The sequence below is a fragment of the Buteo buteo genome, chromosome 23 (genome assembly GCF_964188355.1).
Source record: "Buteo buteo chromosome 23, bButBut1.hap1.1, whole genome shotgun sequence".
NCBI lineage: Eukaryota > Metazoa > Chordata > Aves > Accipitriformes > Accipitridae > Buteo > Buteo buteo.
In genome coordinates, this window is record NC_134193.1 from 5,965,653 (window position 1) to 5,989,967 (window position 24,315).

Consider the following 24,315-nt stretch of genomic DNA (forward strand, 5'->3'; position numbering starts at 1 on the left):
TCCCCTCTCCCAGCCTGGATCCAGCCCCTCAGTTATCCCTGGCATGGATGCAGTTCCGCGGGAGCCGCTGCCCGGCCGTGTGCCGTTCCCCTCCCGGCAGCTACTTTCCTAGATTAAAAATCATGCGCTCATCACCTTGGCGCAATGCCACAGAGCCTCTCGCTTGTTTTTATTGACAGCACCATCTTTCGCTGATTAAAATTCCTTTAAGTGCACCCGATGGCTAATCCCAGCCCCGAGGCCAGGGATGCTGTCACCGTCCCCCCCTACATCAGGTCTTTCTGCCCATGTTCCCTCTCCGCTGCATGTCCCCGGATGCCATGTGTGCCTCCTTCCCCCTTGGTCTTTCCTTGGCTTCAAAAATAAACAAAAAGAGACAAAAATGCTACTGGAGATGGGGGAAAGGGTGATTTTTATTTGGGAAAAAGAGGGGCTGGTGTAAGGGTGTGCCAGGTTCTGTCCCCATCCCTTGTTCCCCTTCTCCCGCTTGGCTGGTGCTGGAGTTATACCTAGAGGGACAGAGAGCCAAGAAACACGGGCCAGGAGGGGATTTGTGCCAAAAGCGCCCGAATCCAAACCTTGTGGCTCCAAACAAGCAGCAGCACTAACAAAATCCCCGCCAGCCCCAGGCTGGAGCTGCTGGAGTTGGGCTCGTCTGGGATCGCCTGCTGGCAGGGACGGGCTGCTCCATGGGGATATGGGGAACGCCGGGAGCATCCCACTGCCCACTGGGGAGCCAGATGCCTGGGTCCAAAAATGGTTTGAATTCCTCGTGGGGACAGCCGAAACATCAGTAAACCAACCTTTCTGCTCCCCTTTGGGCTTTCTGCTCCCCCTGGGAGCTGTTGCTCTTCCATGCCTGGTCCTGGTGCTCCCCCAACAGGGTTTTTACCCGCCCCCCAGGGATCCAGTGTCTCCCGTCTCCACGCCCCCACCCACCATGACCCTCCCGTGTCTCCAATGTCCGTGGGGAAGGCAGGGTGCCCACGGCCTTGCCCAGCAGCCCAGTGCACAGCCCCAGCCCGGCATGATGGAGCATCCAGAGCAAGAGCTAAGGAAGCCCTGCACCGGCTGGGGGTTTGGGATGGGCGCTTCACCCCCCTCCTGCCCTCAAACACCCCCACGGTGTCCTGGGGTGAAGGACCTTACCTGGCTGATGGCTCATGTCTGCCTTCGTGCAGTTTCAGAAAGGCTTGGCAACACTTCACGCCCTTCTCCCTGCCCCAAATCCAGACTGGGGCCATAATACTCTCATCCTAGAGCCCCAGGGTCAGGTGTAAAGGGACTTAGCTTTCTCTCTGAGCCAACAGCCAAAGAAGGAGGAGGAAGGAGATGGACAACCTGGAGAGCTGGGGGGATCCCTGGGGACACACTCGGTCCCTGAGCCACTGGGTTGTTCCTCCTGATTAATTTTTTTTGCACAGGGATCAGTGGGGAACAGGTTGCAAATGGCCAATGTGGTACAGAACGGTGGTGGGAAGAGGTTTTGTCCAGGCTGGAGAAGGGACCTCGTCCTGCTGCTGGAGAACACTACAGGGGACATCTCCAGCTATCTTTTTACCAACCACCCACAGCGTGACCACCCTGTCCCTAAACCCACCTCCCAAAGGGTCAGGCTGTCCCGCTCCCCTTGCGGTCACCCTCAAGCAGCCTGGCAGGTTCCCAGCACCGCCGAGATGCTCCGAGCACTCACGGCCCCCAACCTGCCTGAGCAGGACCCGGGGGGGGATGCGGGTGCTGAGCATCACTTGACCCTGATCGGCCAACCCAAGCACTTGGCATCGATCTGAGGATCAATCCGTGACCACGGCCATGTCGGAGAAGGGCCCCGGCACGTTCAGCAGCACGGCGGGGCTCTCACAAGGGCTCTCTGCAGCCGCAGCGGGAAGCAGAGCATCTCGCTCCCAGCCTCGGAGGAAGGCTTGCGCTTTAATTGTTCTTTGGCCCCCAGCCACTGATTGCTTACATTTGTCACTGCTTTCTTTTCAGTTTTGTGGCAGCTTTTCGGTTCCCTCTCCTCCCCCCTCCCTGGTTTTAAGCGTTCTGACCTTTTCCTGCACTGCCAGGCTCGAATAAAAGACCTCAAGCCCTTGGGGCAGGTTGTCAACAGGTGGAGTACCAAAATCTCCATCCTGGAGGGGTCAGCTGAGACCCCTCCAACTCACTGCAGCAGTGATCAGTCGTGCCAGGTCTCTCTGGCTCTTCGGGGGTTCACGTTGTGTCTCGGGGTGGGGGGGTGCAGGGTGTTTAAACCTCCTTCAGAGCTGGTCAAAAGGCAACACCGGGAACACCCCAGCCTCAAAAGGGTGTGAAATATTCAGCCCTAAACCCATGAATCAGTGTAGTGCTGTCTGCTCGGCTTTGCGGCCAGGCTGCCCAGACAGCTTGGGGAGGACCAGGCTGTTCACCTCAATGTAGTGTTCACTCTGAAACATAAGGATGGCACTGGTGTGGCCATAATGCTGATTATTTCATCTTTGATAGTCAGAGCGGGCAGAGCCAATGCATTTGTCAGCTCTGCAGTGCCTTTCCTTCCACAAATGAATATCGCGTGGATGTTGAAGCCAGTCTGCCGTGGGCTTTCCAGTGGGCTCTCATCCAAGCTGTGCAAGAAAGCAAGGATCTCAACCACAACATTCAGGCAACGCCACTGCTGAAATCACTGTCCCCACTGCCAGGGACACCCGGGGTGGGGACAGGGCTTTGTGGGCACGCAGGGAGCTGGTGGCAAGGAAACACGGAGGCAGGAGGGGTACGGGAGCTGACTCAGCTCATGGATGTCTTTATTCGAACTCTAGTACGGTTGGACAGGTAGAGGCATGCGTACAGGACAGACGGAAATGGGAGTAGTATTGCCTTGATCACAGAGATATGTAACAGCATTAGAAAGACACTGACCCTTCCAGGCCAGCTGGGTTCACCCCACCTCATTCACCTATTGCTTCCCATCCCCGTCCCTGCGCCCAAACCGACCCGCTCGTCCCCCCCATCCTCTCGGGGTCTGCACCCTGGGGTAAGCACCCATGAGAGGGGGGCGATGGTGCAGCGACCCGCTCGTGGCACCTTGAATGGAGCCTTTGAAACCCCAGGGAAGGGTCCCCAGCGGCCATTTGACGATGGAGGGGGTCAGAGCACGGATGGAGCCGCGGGCAGCGATGTCTCGGGTGAGCAGCTGGCAAGTCTCCGGAGACGGAGGGGCGAGGTGCATCCGAAAGCATGGGCGAGGGGAGGGGGGCAGCCCAGGGGTGCGCTGGGGAGCCGGGCAGCGTCTATGTGGCAGGGCTGGCAGCAGGCAGGGGAGCGGGGCTGCCCCTGGCACCCCGACTTCCCTTCCCGGCCCCGCTGCCATGTGGCACCTCTTTGGGGGGGGGAGACCCGGCTGCCAACCCCCACCCCCCCCAGCTGTGGAGCTGGCAACTGGAGCTTTGGGCTGCTGTGGTGGGCAAGCAAAGCTCCTTGGGGAGAGCATCCCTTGGCCTCAGGGAGGGCATCCCTGGGGGCATGCATGTCCCAGCCTTGGGGAGAGCATCCCTCAGCCTCGGGGAGAGCATCTCCCTTGGGGAATGCATCCCTTGGCCTCAGGGAGAGCTTCCCTGAGCCTTGGGGAACGCATCCCTTGGCCTTGGGGAACGCATCCCTTTGGGACAGCATCCCTTAGCCTCAGGGACAGCATCCCTCGGGGGCACACACGCCTCCGCCTCGGAGAAGGTGTCCCTCGGGGCAAGCATCCCTTGGGGAAGGCATCCCTTGGGGAGAGCATCCCTCAGGGAAGGCATCCCTCACCGGGGTGCTGCCTGCATCCAGCCGGAGCTCAGGAGAAGGTGACCACCTCACCCTGGGGGTAACTGGAAGAGAGGACGTCTTGGCAGGTGTCTGCAATTAAAGACACAAGTATTAAACACGCCGTTAGACACTGCTTTCATTGGCTATTTGTGGAGAAATAGGAGAAGGCGAGGGAGACTGAGCTTCCAGAGGACCCAAACTTTGCAGGGTGCAGAAAACAGAGTAACTACAAAGTCAAATGGCCTTCTTTGGAGGGATAAAATGCTGCTATTCCACCAGTAAACCAGGAAAAAATGTTTTTAAAAAGCCTCAGAATGCACCCAGAGATGGAGACATGGAAAATGATTCTCTGAAAGAAACCAGACATGGAGTCAGGGTGATTTTGAGGGTAAAAATGAAGAACAGAGGAAAGAAGTCATCCCTGCCGCAGCCCTCTCCTCCCAGAAAGCTGCTCTTGACCAAAACTTCCCAAGCCAACCCCAAGCCAGATGTCCCAAAGCCAAGCCTGGTGCATTAATATCCCACAGTGTTTCTTCTTCTCTCTCTCTCTCTCTCTCTCCCTCTCATTCGTTATCATTGAATTAATTAACATTGATTGGAGCTCTGAGTCACAACATCGCCTCTACCCATGTGCCAGGACCTGGTTTCCAGGCGAGGGGCCATCAGACAGGGAGACAGCGCCTGATCCACCCGATAAGCCACGGAGCTGCACTTTCCACCCAAGGATTTTGCTACAAAACCCAAGACCAGCTCCTGACCATGGGTTTGCCCTGGCTTTCCCCTCTGCAGACCCAACACAGCTCCAAAAACATCTCATTTTCCCAAAAATAAAGGTCTCATCCTCCCTCGAGCACCACTGTGCACGTTGGGTGAGCAATGCCCAGACATGGAGGCTTTTCGAAGTCCCACATCCCAGAAAAACCCTTGAGATTAAAGTCCCTAAATCCCAGGGCTTCCAGGAGAGGTGCCCACCTCCCAGCCTGCCATGACAGATCAGCTGGGGGGACCCAGCATCAGCCCCAGCACCAATTTGGGGACCAGCGCTGGCCATGCACGAAGCAGCTGCTGAAAAATATCACTGCTCCTGGTTCAATCGCTCCTGCAAGCAGCTAAAAGCTCTCAGCAGGGCTCGTGGCCTGCTAGAAACATTCCCCGTCAGGTCGATTGATTTACCAGGGACACGACTCGGCTTTTAACTCCCATCTCCTCCTCCCCGTTCAAAGCCATTTTGTGTGCTAGCTCGAGACCTGCTGCCCGCATCCTCCAGGGACCTGCCTTGGAAAGCAGCTTCCCAGCCTCGGAAAAAAGTTAGCACGACTAAAAATAAATAACAACAGCCGAGATTTTTTTCGTTCAATCGCTGTCCCCCAGACAAAGCCGCCACAAGAAAACCGCCCTCCTGTCTCAGCTTATCGTTGCTGGCTCGATTCCGCACCGCCAGCAGGTCCCAGTCCCTCTCGCCCTCGCAGCCCCTCCGTGGCGCACGGCTCCTTCCTCCACCTTTTTTTGGGTGCAGATCTGCTGCCCAACGACAGTGGGCTGATGCTCTACCATCCCCTCCTTGGGCAAGGCGGGAGGCTTGGCACAGCGTGGCTGTCACCCAGCCCCCAAAATCCCCAGGGTTTGCTGTGGTGCTGCCTGGGCCATCCTCCCCCCCAGATTTCCAGGGGTGGTGAGTTCACACAGTCCCACTTTCCCCCTACAAGCATCTCCCCAAACACCCTTAAGTGCTGCCTCCACGGGCTGCCAGCTCCCAGCTGCTCCAGCACAATGTTTGGGTAGGTCCTACGCTAACTCCACTTCAGTCTGCAAGTGCACATGCTTTTTTTTTTCCCCCCCTTTTTCCCCCCCCCCCCCTCATTGAAAGATCTATTTGCAGATGAGAGGCTCAGGAGGTGCTGAAAGAGAAATCACCAAAAGCCAAAACACTCTGGCAGGGATGGCTCCTCACAGCCCCCCCAGCCCCCCCTCAAAAGCTTCCCCAGGCCACCCCAGGACATTTTGCTGGTCCCTTTTCTTTTCACCGCCGCAACAGGAGGGGTCTGAAGAGCCAGCAGTGCCCCATGGGGCAGAGCAACCCACTGTGCTCCCCAGATGTTGGAGTTAAACACCTCCCAGGCAACATCAGCATCTTTCACAATGCCCATCTCCATGGACCGCAAAGACGGGGGGATTTCACTACGATGGAGCAAAAGCCAGCGGCCACCTGCATCTCCCGTGCTGCGAGGACCAGAGATGCTACCCTGGGGGGCTGCACATCTGCAAAGCCGCCTCTCGCCTTGGGCATCCTCCGCACAATCTGGAGAGCTGGTCCCGAGCCTTGTGCCAGGGCAGTGCTGCCATCGAGCTGATTCCCCTCTCGCTCTCCAAAAGTCAAAGGATTATTTTTTTTTCACAGCCATCACCCTGCCCCAGGCTGTCCCACATGAAAGAAAGAGTGTGACCCGCTCCCCAGCAGTTTGCAAAATACTTTCCGAGCCTCCATTTACCTTTTCATGGGGGAAAAACCTAAGGATTGATTGCCCAGGCGGAGGTAATGAAGTAACAGACTGGGAGCTGGGAGGCACCTATTTATAAGCTCAACTGCATCTTATTTTGCATCTGCCTCTGCTCTCCCCGTTCCTCGTCAGCACGGGCAAGGGATGGGGTTGCTATTTATTTTAATTTTTTTTTATTGTCATCAAATAAGCACTGAGGATTTTTCCTGGCAGTGCCAGGGAAGCCAGAAACAGGCTGCTTCTGGGTAGAGCAATTACTCTCTTGACATCTTAACCTCCTGCCCAGCTGCCTGACAGGCCTTTCTATTTTCTCAGCTCTTTCAGGCATCTCCCGAGAAACAGAGCAGTTGTTGCAACAATAACAATTAATACTTTGCACGCAACCTGGGATGGCAGCGCAGCCTCCATGAGGCACTGGACGGCGAGCCAAGTCTCCAGGAGGAAGAGAGAAGGAAGAAGCTGCTGCTGGATGATGGAGGGGGCAACTGCCCCCAAATCCCCCCAGATCCAAAGGAAAATAGCTGCTCGGCTTTTGTCCCTTGCATGGCTGCTTTCTGCACTGGGTGCAGGTGGTTATAAGGGGGTTGATCCCCGTCCCAAAGTGCTGCCGGTCTCAGCAGACAGACACACAGATGGATGGATGCAAGGACATCCAACAACATCAGGGCAGCCTGGTGCTACGCAGCATCTCTGATGCCATTCCCGCTGTTGAGCATCACGTGCATCTGCAGCTGCGACAGGGCACTAAAGGTCCCCTTGGTACCACACTGCTGGGCATCACGCTATACATAGGTGAGGGGCACGTATATATGGTACATACAGTGCTTTATCTGTATGTTCCTGCTCAATCACAGCATCCTGCTGGGAACAAGACAGCAGCTCAGACCCTACACGCTCACCCCATCCCACGGGAAACTCTCCTTTCCAGGCTAGGATGCCGGCAGCAAGCTCCCTGCCCTGACAGTCACTGCACACCAGTTGATTTTTTTTAAAATGCCATTTTAGGACTTGGGCAGAGGCAGCCGGACTCCTATTGATTTATTCAGTTCATCAAAAATAAATCAAACAACCTTGCTTTCTCCCGCTGCTTTTCGCCTTAGCTGGAACGTGCGCTCCGCGCCAGATCCCTAAACATAGATAAGCGGCTGGGAGGATATTTGGGGGAAGTATCGTATATTCTTGCTCTATTCTTATCCTATTCTCTAGGCAGCCAATTTTGGCCACTGTTTGAGATAAAACCCTGGGCTACAGAGATATTTAGTGGTCTGCTCTTCTGATCTACTACAGCTCCTCTTATGATCTTATACAGGGGATTAACCCCTGCTAACTCATCCCCAAAACCGACCCAGACCCCACCTAAAAATAACAACATGCTGGTTTTCCCCCTCCTGCATCCCCCAAATCACTTGTTCAGAAGAAGGCGGGGAGGAAGAGGGAGAAGATGCGATGGGTTTTTCAACAGTTTGGTGCCTCCCACTGAAATCCCTCCGTCTCCCATTTGGGGCTCGGTTGTTTTAGAGGAGCTTTTTGCACATTAGTCATCCCTTCTCCCGAGTTGCATAACGCCACTGCTAAAAATTGCATCGTACCGGCTCCATGTCAGCTCTCACACTCAACCCTCGTTGCTCTGATGGGGATGAGATTTTGGGAGGGGGTCCTCCAAAGGTTTTCCACACTGGGAAACCAGCTCCGGTGTTTGGATGAGCTGATTTGGGGGGCTGGTGGGGAGAAAGGAGAGGGTGGGATCTCCTGGGATCTGTGGCTGCGTCTGCTCCGGGGTTAATCCTGTGCTTTCAAAAGACTCAAACCCCAAAGTTTGAGTCTCTTGATCTGCTGCTTCTGCAAGAGACAGGGCAGCAGAGATGGTTTTTCATGCCTGGCTCGTCCCCAAAGTCAGCGCATGACCTTGGTTAAATCATTTATGATTCAGAGACCACTGAAATCATGGAGGGTGACCTTCCCGCTCGCACGGGCTGGGGATATTTCAGCTCATTCTGCTTCGAGAGGAGCCTGCTCCAAAGGGGAGGATGCACCAGAGAAGCACCGGTGCGGTGCCCCTTCACCCAGTTCATGGGATTTTGGGGTGATTCACGAACCTGTCGAGTTACCCTGATTGTTTGGTGTGAGAATACACTTTAATTACAGAAATCCAAGGAATGCAGCTAAACACGGCAAAGTCAGGTGCTGCCAGCGAGGACTGAATCACCGCCGCAGCACAAGGGTCGGAAACCACGATGGGACATCCTGGGCAGAGAAGGGATGCGGCTCATCCTCAATTCTCCCCAAATCTGGAGAAATTCCAGCTCCAGCACCGGGTCTATGCGGTGCTCAGCTCCTGCCGTCAAGCCCCAGGACCCAGCTCCTGGCACCAAGTTTTTTCCCCTCTTTTCTGCTTTCCTTTGACTCTCACCACTCCGCTCACATGGCTGGGGCAGGAGAAGAGAGGAGGGAAAGAGGAAAAGTGAAATAAAAGGCAAGAGCTTCTTGCCGGCCCCATGTAAGACTTGGAGAGGGCTTGTTTTGGTGATGTGGTGACTGGCTCCTCCTGGCAGCTCCTTCAACTCAATGGGGAGGAAAAAAAATAAGCCAGATGAGGCATTTGATGATTCCTCCTTGCATAGCATCTCTTCCACTGTGGCAGCAAGGAGTTTTACTGCAGGAGGGTCCCAGCATTAATCCTTCTCTACACTTAGAGAAACTGAGGCACTGGGAGCCTGGGAAGGAGCAGGAGGGTCCTGGCTGTGGAATCTGCTAAAATCCAGCCTGCCTCCTTCGGGGTGCGGGGACCAGCCTTGCACCAAGGGGATCCTCACTCTGCATCATCCCCTGCACACAAGCTCCAGTTTGGCCGAGACGGAAGGGAAGGGCCTGGCCCCCAAAATCTCTCGGGCCTTTTTTTATCTTAAACACACCCAAGGCTAAGCTTTGCTCCCCATCCTCTGGCTGGAAGTCCCCAGGCTCCAGCCCCAGAGAGCTGGACTTGCTCAGAGTAAGGAAAGACACTGAAAGAGCACCGGGATGAAAGTCGAGACCAGGGCTGCACCCACCAAACCAGCCCCTTTCAGCCACCTGAGAGCCAGCTGTCTCCAAGGAAGCAAAACTGGGGCAACAGAGCTAGAAATGAGCCAGAAGTCAGGGGACTGAAGGTTTTGTTCTAGTTCTAGCCGAGATCATTCAAAATCATCCCAAAAACTAACACATGTGAGCAAAAACCAGCGGTGCGACCCGGAGTTTGGTGCTCCAACCTCATCCTCCCAAGGACGGGGGAAGACCAGGTTCAAAGCCAGCTCCCATCCCCATGGGGATGCTCTGCCCCACCACTCCACGTCCATCTCAAAAGAGGATTCATCCCCATACCCATTCAGGCACCATTTTGTCTCAAATCTCTCATTTCCCCACTATTCAACAGCAGCAGCAGCTCTCCCAACTGCTCCCAGGGCCCCATATTCCTCTCCCCACCACCTCCCAGCTCTTCCTGGGAGCATCCATACAGATATTTTGCCAATCCTTTATCCCAGCCTCCACATGCTCCCCACACCCAGCCGGGGGCCCTACAGTCTCCAACTTCCACAGGACCTTGGGGCTGGTTTCCAAGGCTGCCAAGCCATCTTCAGCCCCAGGACCATCCCTGAGGTTGGATAGAGAAGCAGACACAAGCTGGGAGGGAATGAGTGTGATTTAGGCAGAAAAAAAGCACAAAACAAGAGGGGAACTGCTGCTGGGCTGGGAATAGAGGTTTATTCATCTGTTGCCTCCAGAAACTTGAGGATGGTTTTTTTTAAAAAAAGACCTAAAATGATATGAACTCAGCCATTTCCAGCACAATGATATATAATTTTATGAGTCAACATGTTCTCCTTGCATTTCCACCACCCTTTAGCCCAAGTGCAAACGGCCCACGGGAAGGAGGGCTCGACACCAGAGGGAATCGCATGGGTTGGCCCAATTTATTTAGGATGAATAAGGTTTCAAGGGGAAAAAAATAAAAACCCAAACCAAAAAAACCCAAAGAACCAACAGACACCTACTCCAGGGATTGTCCCAAACACATGGGCACGAGACAAGTTCAATGGAGACGTTACACGTCCTGCAAACCGGGCAGGGGGAGCACGGTGGCAGCGCTGGGCTGGAGAAGATCAGAACGCGCTTCTCGGGGATGGAGATGTCCCAGCTCGGTCTCCTCTGGGCACAGGCAGCGCCGCGGAGACCCGACGTCACGGGGCAGGGATGGGACAGAGCAACACGACACGACACAACAAAGCAGGATCCGGGCGGCGTTTTAAAGGATGGAGGGGACGGGAGAGCAGGGACGCCGCAGAGGACAGGGAGAGCTGCAGCGGGACGCAAGGGGAGCCAAGCCCACCGTGGATCCTGCCACACCATCTATGCTGCTTAGGCTTCGGGATTTTCCATAGCCTTGGTGAAGAAAACGGACAGGTTAGAGCCGAGCAGCCTCCTTCCCAAGGCTCGGAAAGCAAAGAGCACCAGGGTGAGCATCGCCCAGCCCCATATCCCAATTCAACCCCCTAAAAAATTCAGGAAGGGTTTTTTGAGGGCAACCAAGCTTCTGCAGATCCTCCAGACCTCCCCTCCCTTCCCCTCGGCTCCCCATGCAGTCGAGCAGCGCTGGCCAAATCCAGGACTCAAAAGTCATTGAAGTTGCGAGACCAAATCAGTCCTAGGGGTTGCTGGGTTTTGTTTCCTAAATTGCTCTGAATGAGGAATGAGTCTGGGGATTTCATGGGCTGAAGCAAACGGGGAAAAGCAGCAGAACTCAAGCAAATATGGAATTTGGAAGGAGTTATTCCCCCGGCTCTGGTTTTGAAGCCGGCTGTAGCAGCAAGCTGCTGCTGACACCTTTCTGTACGGAAAGGAGCAGGTAGATGTGCTCATTATTTTCCATAAAAAATTGCATTAAAAAGCAAAATATTTCTATTGCTTTAAGCATGGGAACCCTTCACACTCCCCCAAAGAGCCAGAAATTGCTCCAACTTTTATTGAAAAGCAACAGCCAGAACAAATGCTCTCGCAGGTCAAAAGCCACTTTTCTTTGAGGAAAGAAACTAAGTATTTGCACTGAAAATTGGATTTTTAGGTCCAAACAGCAGCCCTGTTCAAAGATGAGCCCCAAGATCTGTTCTCTGGATCGCTGCACCTTGCAGGGACAGCTCTGCTGCCAAATATTGAAAATTAAGGATGCTCCCGGCTGTGATGAGCCCAACCGCCCTGCGCCTTGCCGCACTCCTGCATCTTCCCTGAGAGCACCCGGGCGAGCAAACCCAGCCTTGCCTTTGCCTTCCCTGCAAGCACCAGCGAGCTCTGGAGAAAGCAAGTACGTGCGAGTGTGCGTACGCAGGCGGGGAGTGGAGGGAGGCGGCTCCCTGACAGCAGAAAAACAAGGTGATGGATGGCCCCTTCGGCAGCACCAAGCTTGGAAACCGTCCTTGTGTCCCCCCTGGGGAGTTAATGGCGCGTCTTCAGGTTCTGCTTTGCTGTGAAGGCACCGACGGCAGGTGCTGGCCCAGCCAGGCTGTTTTGGGCTTGGATCAGGGATTAAGGCTCACACCAGAGCGATCACGGCATCACCCCCCCACACACCCCCGAGGAGGATGCTGAGACATGAGCATCGTCTGGAGAAGGCTCCAGAGCACTACCTCTTTAAATCTGATTTTTGTCCCCTTTTTATACTTTTTTCCTAATCATTTCCCAACCACAGCAGCTGGCAGGGAGGCACAGGAGTCTTCAACCGCTTCCCAGAACTCATCCCCCTGAGCAGACAAGGGGGAAAAAGAGGTCATCTGCCTAAACCTGTTGCTGATTTCAGCAAAGCTTTTCCAGTTCCCGCAGTGGAAGCGAGAGCAGAATCAGGCCCCAAAGAGAAGAGCAATTTCCTTATTTACTTTTTGGCATGAATCCACACAGCAAGCGAGGAGGGAAATGAGCAGAGCCCTGAGCTGGGGATGTTTCCCACCTACAGCAGCTGATGCAAAGACCCCTCTCTCCTCCCCAAAAAAAACCCAAAACTGCATCAGGCTCATCCTTCAGCAAACCTTGCTCTTTTCCCAGGAGCCCTGAGGCTCTTTGAAGAGCTCACGCATTTCCCTGCCACCCTGAGCCATGTGTGTGGGAAGCAATCGTGCCGAGATGCAACCGGTCCCTGAAAGCTTGGGGTTACTGATGGATCCAGCACCCAAACAACATCGATTTGGCGGAGAGGTGTTACAGAGTTGGGGCTTGCTGGAAGCCACCTTGGCAATGCAAGGAGCCACTGATGCAGTTGAGCACTTTACAGATGCTCTTTGCCCTCTTGCTCAGATCACTGAATAGAAAAGGATAGACATGGGCATAGGAACAGGGCCAAAAATCATGCTGCCGGGTTTGATTAAGTCTCAAGCATCACAGTTTGGGGCAGCACTTCATAAAGATGCTTGATTGCCCCAGGGCCCCTCTGCAACAGGACTCTGAAGGCAAACCTGCCCCGAGCCCAACACTTCATTTTCTCCATCAATTTATTCCCAAGCCACACTCGTGGGAGCACCTGGGAAGGAGCTCAGGACTCCATCCCTCAAGGCCATTGTGGTTTTCCACCCAGCTCAGAGCCAGGTGCCACCACAGAGTCAAGCTGCAAAGCACCGGAGGGTTGTGCTCTGCTAATTGCCACCGATGCTTTTCGTTAACGGAGCCAGTATCCCAGCAACTCATAGAGGTGCTAACTGAGGTCACCGGGATTGCTTTATAAATGGGTTTGTTGCCAAGGAGCCATATAGAGGCATCTTATAAACAGAGCAGTGGGGCAGTGTGTAACCCCTGGGGGCTCTTCCCTGGGACCTGGCAATGCCACGCTCCCCACATGCAAACACTCGTGGCTCCCGAGCGCACGTGCACGCTCGCACATGCTTTGAGCCAGCAGCAGATGGGGACAGGGTAATGCAAGCAGGCAGCATTGCCCAGGAACGCCTGTGCTTGTTTATAACGGCAGCCTGGCACTCGTCTGCGTGTTGCATGCACTCACACTCGCACGCGCGTTCCCGTGCAAACGTGGGCTTGTCCTTGCTCTCCCCCCAGCCAAGCGTTGCTGGTGGATGCTCAGGTGAGCATCCCCGCGCTTGATCCCACACCGCTCAAGCCACGTGCTGGTCAGGGCCCTGCACTAATAACAAGCAACAGAGTAAAAATCAGCTGCATGATGCTCCGGGTTCTGGCAACCACATCAAAAATTGCCACTTTGCCTTGCCAGCCTGCCGTCAAAGGGAGGTGCTGGAAGAGCTGACCTGCCAGGAGGGTAAATCCTCTTCCCTCCATTTAACCCTGTTGCCTGTGGCTCCTCTTGAAATCCCACTCTGGTTTCAGTCGCTACCTTTTCCTAGACCATCATAACCGATCTCGCTGGCATGGGGATGCTGGACTCATCCTGCCTCCATATCCCTCCATCCAAGCAGAGGACGGGGGCTCACATACCAAGACAGACCCATGCCAATGTGCCTGGGCCCCAGCAGGACACATTTTGGGGAACTGCTGAGCAGGACCTGAGTGCTGAAGTGAGATACGGGGTCTGAAGCTGTCCCCAGCAGCAAGGGAGCAAGGTGACATCACTGGAAGCAGTAATAGGGACAAAAAACCACATGCTACATGGCAATCCACTGCAATCCAGCTCAGTCTTCTCCAGGGTGCAGGTCCAAGGGCTGGTGGGCAGGGGTAGCTCTTCTCTTTGAGCTGCCCCAATGAGACCAACCGCTGGCATTAGGCTCGAACCATGATGGATGCCGAGATCTGCAGCATATTCCTGATCCAGATCCATCTCCTGATTTCCACAGCTTGTACAGACATCAGTACCTGTCCCAGGATCTGACAGATGGCCATCAGCAAGTCGGGCTCAGAACCAAGCTCATCTCAATTTGCAGAGCTGCCAACATCCCAGTACCAGAACAAACAGCCTCAGCAGGAGATAAATCAGGACCAAGGGAAGAGGCGCCTCTGCGGCTCCCAACGGCTTTCGGCTGGAGTGCAGGAACCTGCTTTGCCCCTCTGATCGCCTCTGGTCACCACTAATCCCGACCATGCTGGAGCATTTCACCAGGGAAGACATCAGCCCTGACCTCCCCAGCCAGCATCCCACCAGTCCATCCCCAATGGCCCAAGCAGGACACAGATACTGAGGTTCCCTCTTCCCAAAAGGTCTCATACATTATTCAAGTCCCTCTGGACACCGGATCCACCTTTCTCCAGGTGCAAGACCATTTCAGCAAGGTGGGTGTAAGTGACCCATGTACACATCTATTTTTAGTTGTAAAAAGCACTCTGACACTTGCAGAAAAGACACCAGAACAAATCAAGAAAGATCACCAAAATGCCCTTTCAAGTAGCTGTTGCTGCCACCATGCAAGAAGAAAAACCTCTTGGTCTCCTGCAACCAAGTAATGTGATTTCAGAGCACAGCGAAAGCAGCACTGGATCCTCAGCTCTCAGATCTACTCTGGTTCTCCTGGCTTCAGTGGGACCAAGCTCAAATGCTTCAGTTGAAGAGATGCCTGACTTGAGCATCTTGTAAGGATGAAGATGAGCACTGGCTTTCATCCTTCTCCTTCATGCCTTCCAGTTCAGCATCCCCCCCAGTCTGGAGCAGGACTAGAACCTCTTTGCATTAGCAGGCATTAAGAAAAAAGACCAACTTCACAGAAAAAAGCACTTCCAGGAAAAAAACATGAGGCATTTCAAACAAATATTTGTATAGTACCCTTCTGCCCAAAGATGAGCAAAGCTTTTCATTTTTTTCCTCTAAGGGATGAGGTTGAGCAGGAATGCCAAAGGGAATCCTTGATTTCTCAGGAGGAAGCAACCAATTTGCTTCTAATAATGTAATAAACATGATTGCCCCCAAACACCTCCCTCTGTCCCAAGCCCATGCAGTCTTTACCATCCCAAGCAGTGCTACAGCAGCAAACCCTTGAGGGCCTCCAAATCATCAACACCAGGAGCCAGCAGCTCTTGGTGTGCAGCTCAGATACATAGCACATCATCTTTTCTCCTGCCTGGTCCCAGCTCACAAGCACCATTCCCAGTAACTGGCATTAGATGGTACCGAGGAGGTAGAGGTAGGTCAGCTCTGCAGCTACATCATCCCACACCACCCTGGACACACAAAAATAACTGCAGACCTAAAAACCTGAGCTGTGTCCTGAGAATTATCCCAGCAATTGAGGGCGTAGCTGGATTTTGTGGCTCAAGGTAGGCACTGGATTTACCCTGCCAGGGGCTGGGGTGCTGGGAGACGGGCACAGGGCATGCTTGCTGGTGGAGCAGAGAAGGCTGGAGGATGGTGCAAAGGGACCAGGCTGAAGAGGACTCTTGTTTTGTCATGGGAAGAAAAGAGTTTTGTGTTTTCCTGACTCATCTCCCCCACAGTTTCCCATTGAAAACCTCAACACTTAGCAAAGCTCACTTTCCAAACCCAGAGGAGACAGCCTTTCTGGCAGCCTGGTGCTTTTGGCAAGGCAGCACTTGACACATCGTGGCTCCCCACGCTCGAACCCACCAAAAGACATCAGAAGGGGAGAGGAAAGAAAAAGCCTGTGGGGTTTTTTCCCTGCTGAAAACCTTTTGACCACCTTCGGTCACAACCTCACCACGTCTCCGGGAGAGATGTCCCCCTCACACCACCCTGAGATGGGTGATTGAAGCCCAAGAAGAGTTGGAGGGACAGGAGAAGCTGGAGCACGGGGGAGCAAAGGGACAGACCTGTCCCCAGGGAAGGTGCTGCAGCCAGCATGGGGTCACAGACCCCACATGGTGGCAATCAGGGGAGGAGAACTTGGGGGAGGAGAAAACAAAAAGGATAGAGCTAGCACGGAGAGACGTGGTGGATGGAGATGAAGCAGGTGGAGAAGCAGGAAGACAAGTGGATTTGGGGAGCAAAGAACAACAGCCAGGCAGGCAGATGGAGATGAACCACTGTCTCGGATGGATGCAACAAACCTCCACCTCTACTCCTCCATCTCACCCTCCCCAGCCCACGGGCCAGCTCACACCTCCAGCATCAGCCATACCTTTCTGGATGCCTCCATCCGCCGCACAGGAGAAGTCACCCGTGGCCAGCAGGAAGCATGTGGAGGATTTCTTGTTCTTATCGCGGGTGCTGGAGCGCCGCATGGGCCGCTTCTCCTCATCGGTCGGCGACAGCGGCTGCTCCTCATCTGACAGCACCACGTTGGCCTCACCGTTCTGCTTAGAGTCTGCAAGAAGGTGGCAGAGACCCATTAGCAGTCAATAAACCCACAGGATGAGGTGCTTGGGGTGGCCAGAAGGGTTTGCTCAGACCATGCAAGGAAGCAGAAAACCAGATAGCAGATGGCTCAGAGCAATACCAACAAATTCAGATACTGATCCCAGCCTGGACATGCTAACTTAAGAGTGACCAGGGGAGCAGGACCATGCCAGATTTTAATCCCAAGCAGCAAACAGCAGCTCTTACTCCTGCTGAGGGTTGTAATATCCCGCGTGAAGCCAAGCAGGGTTTGCCAGGGAAGAAACACCCCTGGTCTTTGAGATCCACCCACCTGATTAGTGGGATTTAGCTCTCCAAAATTCACACCACTGAGATACGGGCTGCTCAGGTTAGCAGTGAAGTGCTAATTTATGTCATCTTGACTCTGCAGTTCGTTAGCTGAGAGGATGCTATGCCAGGTGAGGGTCTGGCCTGAGCTCCTGGATTGGTGTTGGGGTAAAGGGATTCGGTTGACCTGCTCCTCCAGAGCAGGACATCTACTCTCACTGCTCCCCACTGCCAGGGCTCCTGGAGCAGACAGGATGCTTAGGAATGTGGAAAAGGGAGATTTATAAAGGAAAACACCTATATCTGGGGCATTTGGTGCCCACCAATGACTGCCCATGGCTGGGGCCATACCCTCTCCTGACCTGAAGGAAAGACTGGCCAACCCCCAAACTTCAGCTCAGTGCATGAGACCAAATAATAAAAGGACAGGGGCTGATTTTGCTCCTGAGCACAGGATTTGGAGCAGTGTTGACATTGCAGGTCATCTACTAGAAGATGTACGGGAAGGTGGGGTCAAGCCCCAGGGAATATCTATGGATTTATCCATCTTGGTGAAGCTCGCCCTGATTTATGGTGGGAGGAAGCAAAAGAAAATCTACCCCGGGGCATTACCAGGCTAAGATGGGTATCAGGCAAATGGTCTTACCTCTGTCAGCATGAGGAAGAGGTGGGCTAGGTAGGGACACCTTGAATCACACCACAGTGACTTGATCTGTGCCATTAGGAGAGCAGGATTTGGCCTTTCCCCCCCTGCCTGGAGGGGGGATCTTGATCTGTAGCATCCTGGTCCACCAATACAGCACCCAATACCCAGACACCCAAGGGCCCCAGCCCTTTCTGCACCATGTTCTCACCAACCCAAGAGCTGGGGGACGCGTCCTGCAGCAGGGCAGTCCCCAGGGACTCTGGGACACAGGGGACCAAAAATGCCACCTCAGGGGCTCCTGGAGGTCTCCCCCTCCCTCTGCCCAACCTTTGGGGTCTCACCTGACCGTTTCCGCTCAGCCGCCCCCTCCTCTACCGCCAACGGGCAAGTGTCGCTCTGGGTGCTGTTACGGGGGGAGTTTTCCTCGGATTTGCAGTAGGTAGGGGAGTCCAGCGGGGCCGGACGGGGTATATGCTTTTTCTTCTTCTTTGGCAGCTTCTGCTTGGCCATGGCCAATGAATAGTACATCCCAAAGTTATTGACAATGACGGGCACGGGCATGGCGATGGTGAGCACCCCGGCCAACGCACAGAGAGCCCCCACCACCATGCCCGACCAGGTCTTGGGGTACATGTCGCCATAGCCCAGGGTCGTCATCGTGACCACAGCCCACCAGAACCCGATGGGGATGTTCTTAAAGTGAGTGTGGTCGCTCCCGCGGGGGTCGGACGTCTTGGCTCCGATCCGCTCAGCGTAGTAGATCATAGTGGCGAAAATCAAGACCCCCAAGGCAAGGAAGATGATGAGGAGCAGGAATTCATTGGTGCTGGCCCGGAGTGTGTGGCCCAGCACCCGGAGACCCACAAAGTGCCGTGTCAGCTTGAAGATCCGGAGGATCCGGACGAAACGGACCACCCGTAGGAAGCCCAGTACGTCCCGGGCAGCTTTGGAGGACAGGCCACTGAGACCTACCTCCAGGTAGAAGGGCAAGATGGCCACAAAGTCAATGATGTTGAGCAGGTTTTTAATGAAGAGAAGCTTATCTGGACAGCAGATGATGCGAACCAGGAACTCGAGGGTGAACCACAGGACGCAAACACCTTCAATGTAGGTGAGGATGGGCTCCGTCTCCACTTTATGCGTCAGCAGGATCGTTGTGGTGTTGCCAACCACGAGGGTCTCCGTCACGTTGACGTCGATGTTGAAGGCCTCGTGCGTCTCCAGGCAGAAGGTTGTGATGGAGACCAGGATGAAGAAAAGCGAGGCAAAAGCAACTACCTGCAAAAGTAGAAATTACACAGGCCATTAGCTGATCTGGGTCAACCCCTCCCGATTAGTTCATTTGGGTCAACTTCTCCTCTTTGGAGGAGAGCAGCAATTTTATAAACCACCGTGACAATAACTTTGGTGAGCCTGAGACTCACTTCTGGTGTCACCTGCCTTTGATACATCTTTTCTAATACCTGCTAGTGAATAACAATAGCAGGGATGGGAGAAGTCCTCATTCAATAAAAATGAGTGCAACAGGCTCAAAACACCCCAGGAGCTGTGCTGCCACCACCCACTTCCCCAAGACCAAGAATGGAGAACAGGAAGGGTTCCCCGGACCTGTCCCATGAGTTGACAGCAAACCTCAGTGTCTGGGGCCATCAGTGCAGGACCTTTCTCCAAGTGCTACGAAATGTACAGGGGAAGGTGTGCTGGGCTCCAGCTGTGGCTGGAGATATGCCAGAGATGACAGTGATGGGGATGAAGGGAGACCTGCAACAGCCTGGGTTTGGAGCCTCCACTGGGAACACACATGAAAAGGGAACTTTGAGAGGATTCATTCACAGAGCTTTCCCCTACAGTCGTCCCCAACCCTCCCCAGGCGAGTTGTTCATACCATTCATGACTGAGGTTTGGGGCCTGGACAGATCAGAGATGGGCTTTTGCCCCCTCCCTGCTCCCTAAAGTTCAGTGGTGGATGATGTGCCCACAAATGGTTCCAGGACTGGGAAGGCAGGATGAGGAGAAGAGGAGCAGGCAGAGCTCAGCATCCCACTGCTGCTTGGACTTGGTAACACCCAGATGCTCCCCTCTGCCCGACTGGTGAGACCTTTGTCCCCTCCACGCCACCTCTGCCCCACGGCACGCTGCCACTTCGCCTCGGATGGGAGTGAGGAGGGGCCAGCAGCATGCAGTGGAAATCACAGGCTGTGTCAAAAAGAAAACACTTTGTCGTCCCCCCCATCAATCCTGCTCAGCCCTCCTCCCTGACAGGATGAGCTCATGATGAGTCCATTATCCAGAGCATCTGTTTCCAAGAGCCCCCGAAAAAAAAGCCTCTGAGCAGAAAAGCTCTTCTACCTTCCTCCAGCACAAAAGCACAGCGGGTTTGGCTTCCTGGGAGCAGATCTTGCTACAGCACCCTTTGCTGCTAACCCACCCCACCCGCACTGAGCAAGATGCGACCTTTTGCTGTCGAACCCACCCGACCGGCTGCATTGAGCAGGCAGCCACACTGCGAGCCTGCTCGAGATGACAGCCCGGGTCCTCGGCTGGAGTGAATCAGCAGCAGAGACAGCCTGAGTCACGCTTGAGAAAAACCCGGCCCCGGACACCAGCAGTAACGTGCCGGCAGCCCTGAGCCTGCCGAGAGCGTCCTTGAGGGGTGTCCCCAAGGGCAAACCCGTGTGGGTCCAGCACAGAGAACATCAGCCCTCCAAAAGTTAGGTGTGAAGTTTAACCCAGGCTCTAATTGATGGAGAAACCTTTGGAAGATGATCCTCCCCCCCCACCCCGTGACAGCCACCTACTCGGGGATGGGCTGAGATGCTCCGTACCCCTCAGATCAGACCACTCTGGACCACGCGCCGTGATGTGGATCAGCTGGTGGCAGCTCCGAAGGCAGCCCTCGCCGATCAGCCATGTGCAATTCGGGAAGCAAACCCAACAACAAAGTGGGATCTTAAAGCAAGGCCAGTTTGACCAGACAAGTGTGTCTACATAGCAGTGGCGTGGCCAAAATAATCCGCTTTTCAGCTGAGGGCTGAGTAATGTTCCTGAGTTTCCCTGTATGGGGAATCTGAGGAAAACATGAAGAGTAAAAACTTAGACTCAGAGCCAAGTAGGAATAAAAAAAAATTACCAAGGAAGAGAGTGAGACCCTGCAAACACTCAAGCAATGAAGCAACCCTGCTGTATGAGCCGTGTAGGTGAGATCTGATTTAGCCCCAGGAGCAAAAGCAACCTCTAAAAATAGGAGAGTCAGGTTCACAGCCAGTGCCAACCGTCGTCCCCCCCCCAAGTCAATAGTGCTGCTCCAGTTTTGTGGCAGCTGAAGACCTGACCGGAGATGTCTTATCTCAGCTTTGGCCTCTGCTCCAAGCTCAAGGTTTTTTTTCTAAAACTATCTTAAAAATAAAAATCTATGCATATACTCAGTAGCCACCAATACAGCACCAAAAGTCCCACCAAACAAGTCCTCCAGAACCTGCTGATGATCTATGCTATCTCAACATGCACTCGACAGCTTGAGATGGGTGTTCCCAAAAAAGCTATGACCCTACAGGGGATCACTAGCCTGGAAATCCCAGTGGAAGTAAGGTCAGAACCCCACAAGTCAGGCTACAAAAGGAAAAATAATGAGGAGCTACAAGTAAGCAAAATTTGAAACTAGAGGTAAAATCACAACCAGGGCAGTTTCCCATGGGGAGAAAGAGAGTTTTCCACTCCAGCTGGGACAGCAGCTACAGTAAGGACCAATTTTTCACCAAGACTGCACTACACGCAGGAGCCGAGATCCCGTGGGCATCAATGTTACAAGGAAAAGACACTAAAAATTTGGGGTGGAATTTCTCACTGAACGCTCATGTAGTCGCCAGCTCAGGAGGTGCCAGGAGAGAGAAGAGCTGGAAGGAGGGAAAGATGGAAATAGCCAGGAGCCGACTGAGTCAGGGCCCGAGGGGCTGCTCCGCAGGCAAGGAGGAGCAAGGACCGGAGAAATTCAGCCCTCGAGACTCTTAGTCACTGCTGTCGCATGATCGAGGGAGAGGGTTTACGCACACAACCTGGGACCGCTCTCCTTCCCGCTGCTGCCAAGGTTTGGCAAGACACACTGGACCGGCTGCTCCCGAGCATCCCCAGGCCAAATGCCGTGGCCGGCAGCACCCCTTTTGCTCTGAAAAGGAAGGGGGAGACTCTGAAACGGGGCAGTATTAATGAAATCCCACTTCAGCCATCCCAAAACACCAAGGCAGCACCATGAACGTTGCACGTGCAGAGATGCTCATGGGTCCCGGAGCATCCTAGTACTGGATGGTGACTCCGAACCAGTAACAACAGTTCCCTGCATTAACTGGGTGCGCTGGGCAGGTTGAGCTTACTTGGCTTGGTTGCACTGCTCCGCGCCTCAGTTTCCCCTTCTGCCAAAGCAGTTCTAAGCCAGTGCAAAACTATGCTGATATTTTAGAGTGGAAAACATGATCCAGAAGAGCCTGTGAGCGTTACCACTGGAAGGTGACCATCCCAGTGGCAGTGCTAAGCTGAGCCTTTATCTTAGGGCAGTAAGAAGGAAGCAGGGAGCTCCCAGTACAGACTGATCCCACTCCAGCCCCAGTCAGGGCTCACATCACAGCCATCTCTGCTCCCTCCAACACACTCCTCCTGCTAAAGCAAATGCCTTTCCGAGAGCAGCTCAGCACACGGGAAAAGCAGAACCAAATAATAACATGAAAAATTTGAGTTGAATTATTGTGCTCAGGTTTATTTTTTTGTTTAATTTTTTATTTGGAGCTTTCCACCACTCAGAGCATCTCTCAGAGGCAACAAGCCCTCAAAGATGGACAAAGGATTGGGTACCCCTTTTAAAATGAGTAAAGCTCTTGCTGCCCAAACATCCTCTGCATGTGTGTGTGTGTGTGTTGCACTTACGTTAGCTGCAAAAATACCTCCTTGACAAACTGACCCCCTGCCCCGCGCGCTGCTGGTGGGTGTGAAATGCCTGCAGGATTTCTTACCATTGATGGTTTTTTTACACCTCTAAATGCATCCAGAATTCATTTAGATCCCAAATGCCTATATGTGTGTGTGTAGCAGATTTATAAACTGGGCGTGATGGGGGACACACGCGTGGGGATGGGACTGGATGGGTACAGGTGGGTGTCTGGAGGTCGGTGGGCAGCACTTTGGGGGTGATCTAAGAGTAGCTGGGAGAGGAGACGCATGCGCAGAATAATGCCTGACCCGGGCTGGGAGCCCAAAGATGCGCCTCGTTATGGGGTATATGTCCCGGGCTTGTCGGTGGCTGTGGGTAGGGATCGTCTGCATGTGCAAGGGGAGGTTGTGGGGGGATGTTTGTGCACGTATGAGCTCGTGTGTGTGTGTACACAGTGTACCAGGTCCCCGGGGACGTGCGTGGATAAAGGGGGTTGGGATGCGTGTGTGTGTTTGTGTGTTAACCGCGGCTGAGAGCCTGCGCTCGCACGTGCTGATGGGGACCGTATGCTGCGCGTGGGCAGCATCGACGCGGCGATGGTGGGGACAGGGGTGCGGGGATGAGGGTGCTCGCAGGGCAGGGAGGGGTGCTTGCGCAGAGGCACGCGGTGTCCTTTGGGGCTGCTGCTGCTGTAGAAGACGAGCACAAGCTCCTCGGGGACAACTGTGAGGATCCTGTTTGCTTCAGGACCTGATTTGGGTGCCAGCAGGCATCAGTCCTGTCCCCCCACTCCACACCTGGGCCATTAAATGTGGATTTTGGCATGGGCACGCACACAACCTGACGAGAGGAACCCAAGCAGTCCTGCCTGTCCTAGAGCATCCTGAAACTCTGCCAGGACTCAGCCCTGCCAAGGACTCTCCCTGATAATCCCTCACCTCCATGTGCCCAGGAGGTGCCCGGGTAGCACCCGAGGGTGCGAAGGGGACAAGGAGTGGGCCTGCCCCCAGCTCCCCCAGATGCAATGCGTTAGGAGGGGATGGGGAGATGATGGAAGAGACTTCCCCCTGGATGGGAGATGGCCAACGCGCCCCATGGTAGGAGGGAGATGGCAACGGGGGCGCCCACGCAACCCACTAGGAGAGTCCATCTCACCCATGGGCATGAGGAAATGGAGACACAACCCCAGCACGGCCCCATCCCACCTCCCCACTGGCACGTTTCGAGAGCTTACCCTTGCCGCCTTGGATGAGTAGGGATCCTCAAAGAGCGCCCACATCCTGGGCTGCCAATTCCGACAGCAACCACCCCCTCCGGCAGCCCCTGCCGCCCCCGGCGGCCTGTCATCCATGCCCAGGCGTTGAAGGGCCATCTCCCTACCCCCTTCCTCTTCAGGCTCCTCTCCACCGGCCCCTCCACCGGGCTCGGGACTCTCGAAGATGTCCAGGGCCTCTTCGGCATCGCGATGCTGGCGGTAGGTCATCCAGCAACAGGGCTCCACATCCGTCTCATCGATGCCCCAGTAGGTCAGCTCTTCTTCGAAGAGGGGTCCACAGATATCCGCAGGGCAGTGCAGCTTGCCGGTACGGTAGTAGTTGAGCACGTAGGAGAAGATCCCGGGGTGACGGTCGAAGAAGAACTCATTGCTTTTACCATCAAAGTCAAAGTTGCTCTGGGCATCGGGGTCGGCAAGCCAGGCCAGGCGGGTGCCCGGCAAAGTCCGGAGGGTGCTTTTGTAGGTCTCATGCCGGGTACCACCTACATTGATGGTGATCTTGTCCGACTCTTCCCCTTTGCCCATCTCTTCCTTCAGGCATGTTTTGGAGGGTGGTTTGTTCCCAGACTTGCGTCCACGGTAGGAGGAGACACACACCGAGCTGATCATAGATTTCGGTGGATGGGAGATGCACGCTACGCGCAC

General features: G+C 54.4%; 1 protein-coding gene across 5 annotated transcripts; it reads right to left on the reverse strand.

Annotated features, from left to right (window-relative positions):
• Window positions 1–3,697: 3,697 nt before the first annotated feature.
• KCNC4 (potassium voltage-gated channel subfamily C member 4) lies at window positions 3,698–24,315 on the reverse strand. 5 transcript variants are annotated; one of them, XM_075054895.1, is made up of 4 exons: window positions 23,629–24,290; window positions 17,818–18,754; window positions 16,325–16,510; window positions 3,698–3,873 (listed from the first exon to the last, which is right to left on the reverse strand). In XM_075054895.1, exons 1-4 carry the CDS (start codon window positions 24,277–24,279, stop codon window positions 3,812–3,814), a joined length of 1,836 nt encoding a protein of 611 aa, XP_074910996.1. In that variant the 5' UTR covers window positions 24,280–24,290; the 3' UTR covers window positions 3,698–3,811. The 5 variants fall into 5 exon arrangements, with proteins under 5 accessions (XP_074910996.1, XP_074910994.1, XP_074910997.1 ...); XM_075054893.1 differs by lacking the exon at window positions 3,698–3,873 and adding an exon at window positions 10,561–10,697 and having other exon boundaries at window positions 23,629–24,315; XM_075054896.1 differs by lacking the exon at window positions 3,698–3,873 and adding an exon at window positions 10,561–10,697 and having other exon boundaries at window positions 16,325–16,439; window positions 17,804–18,754.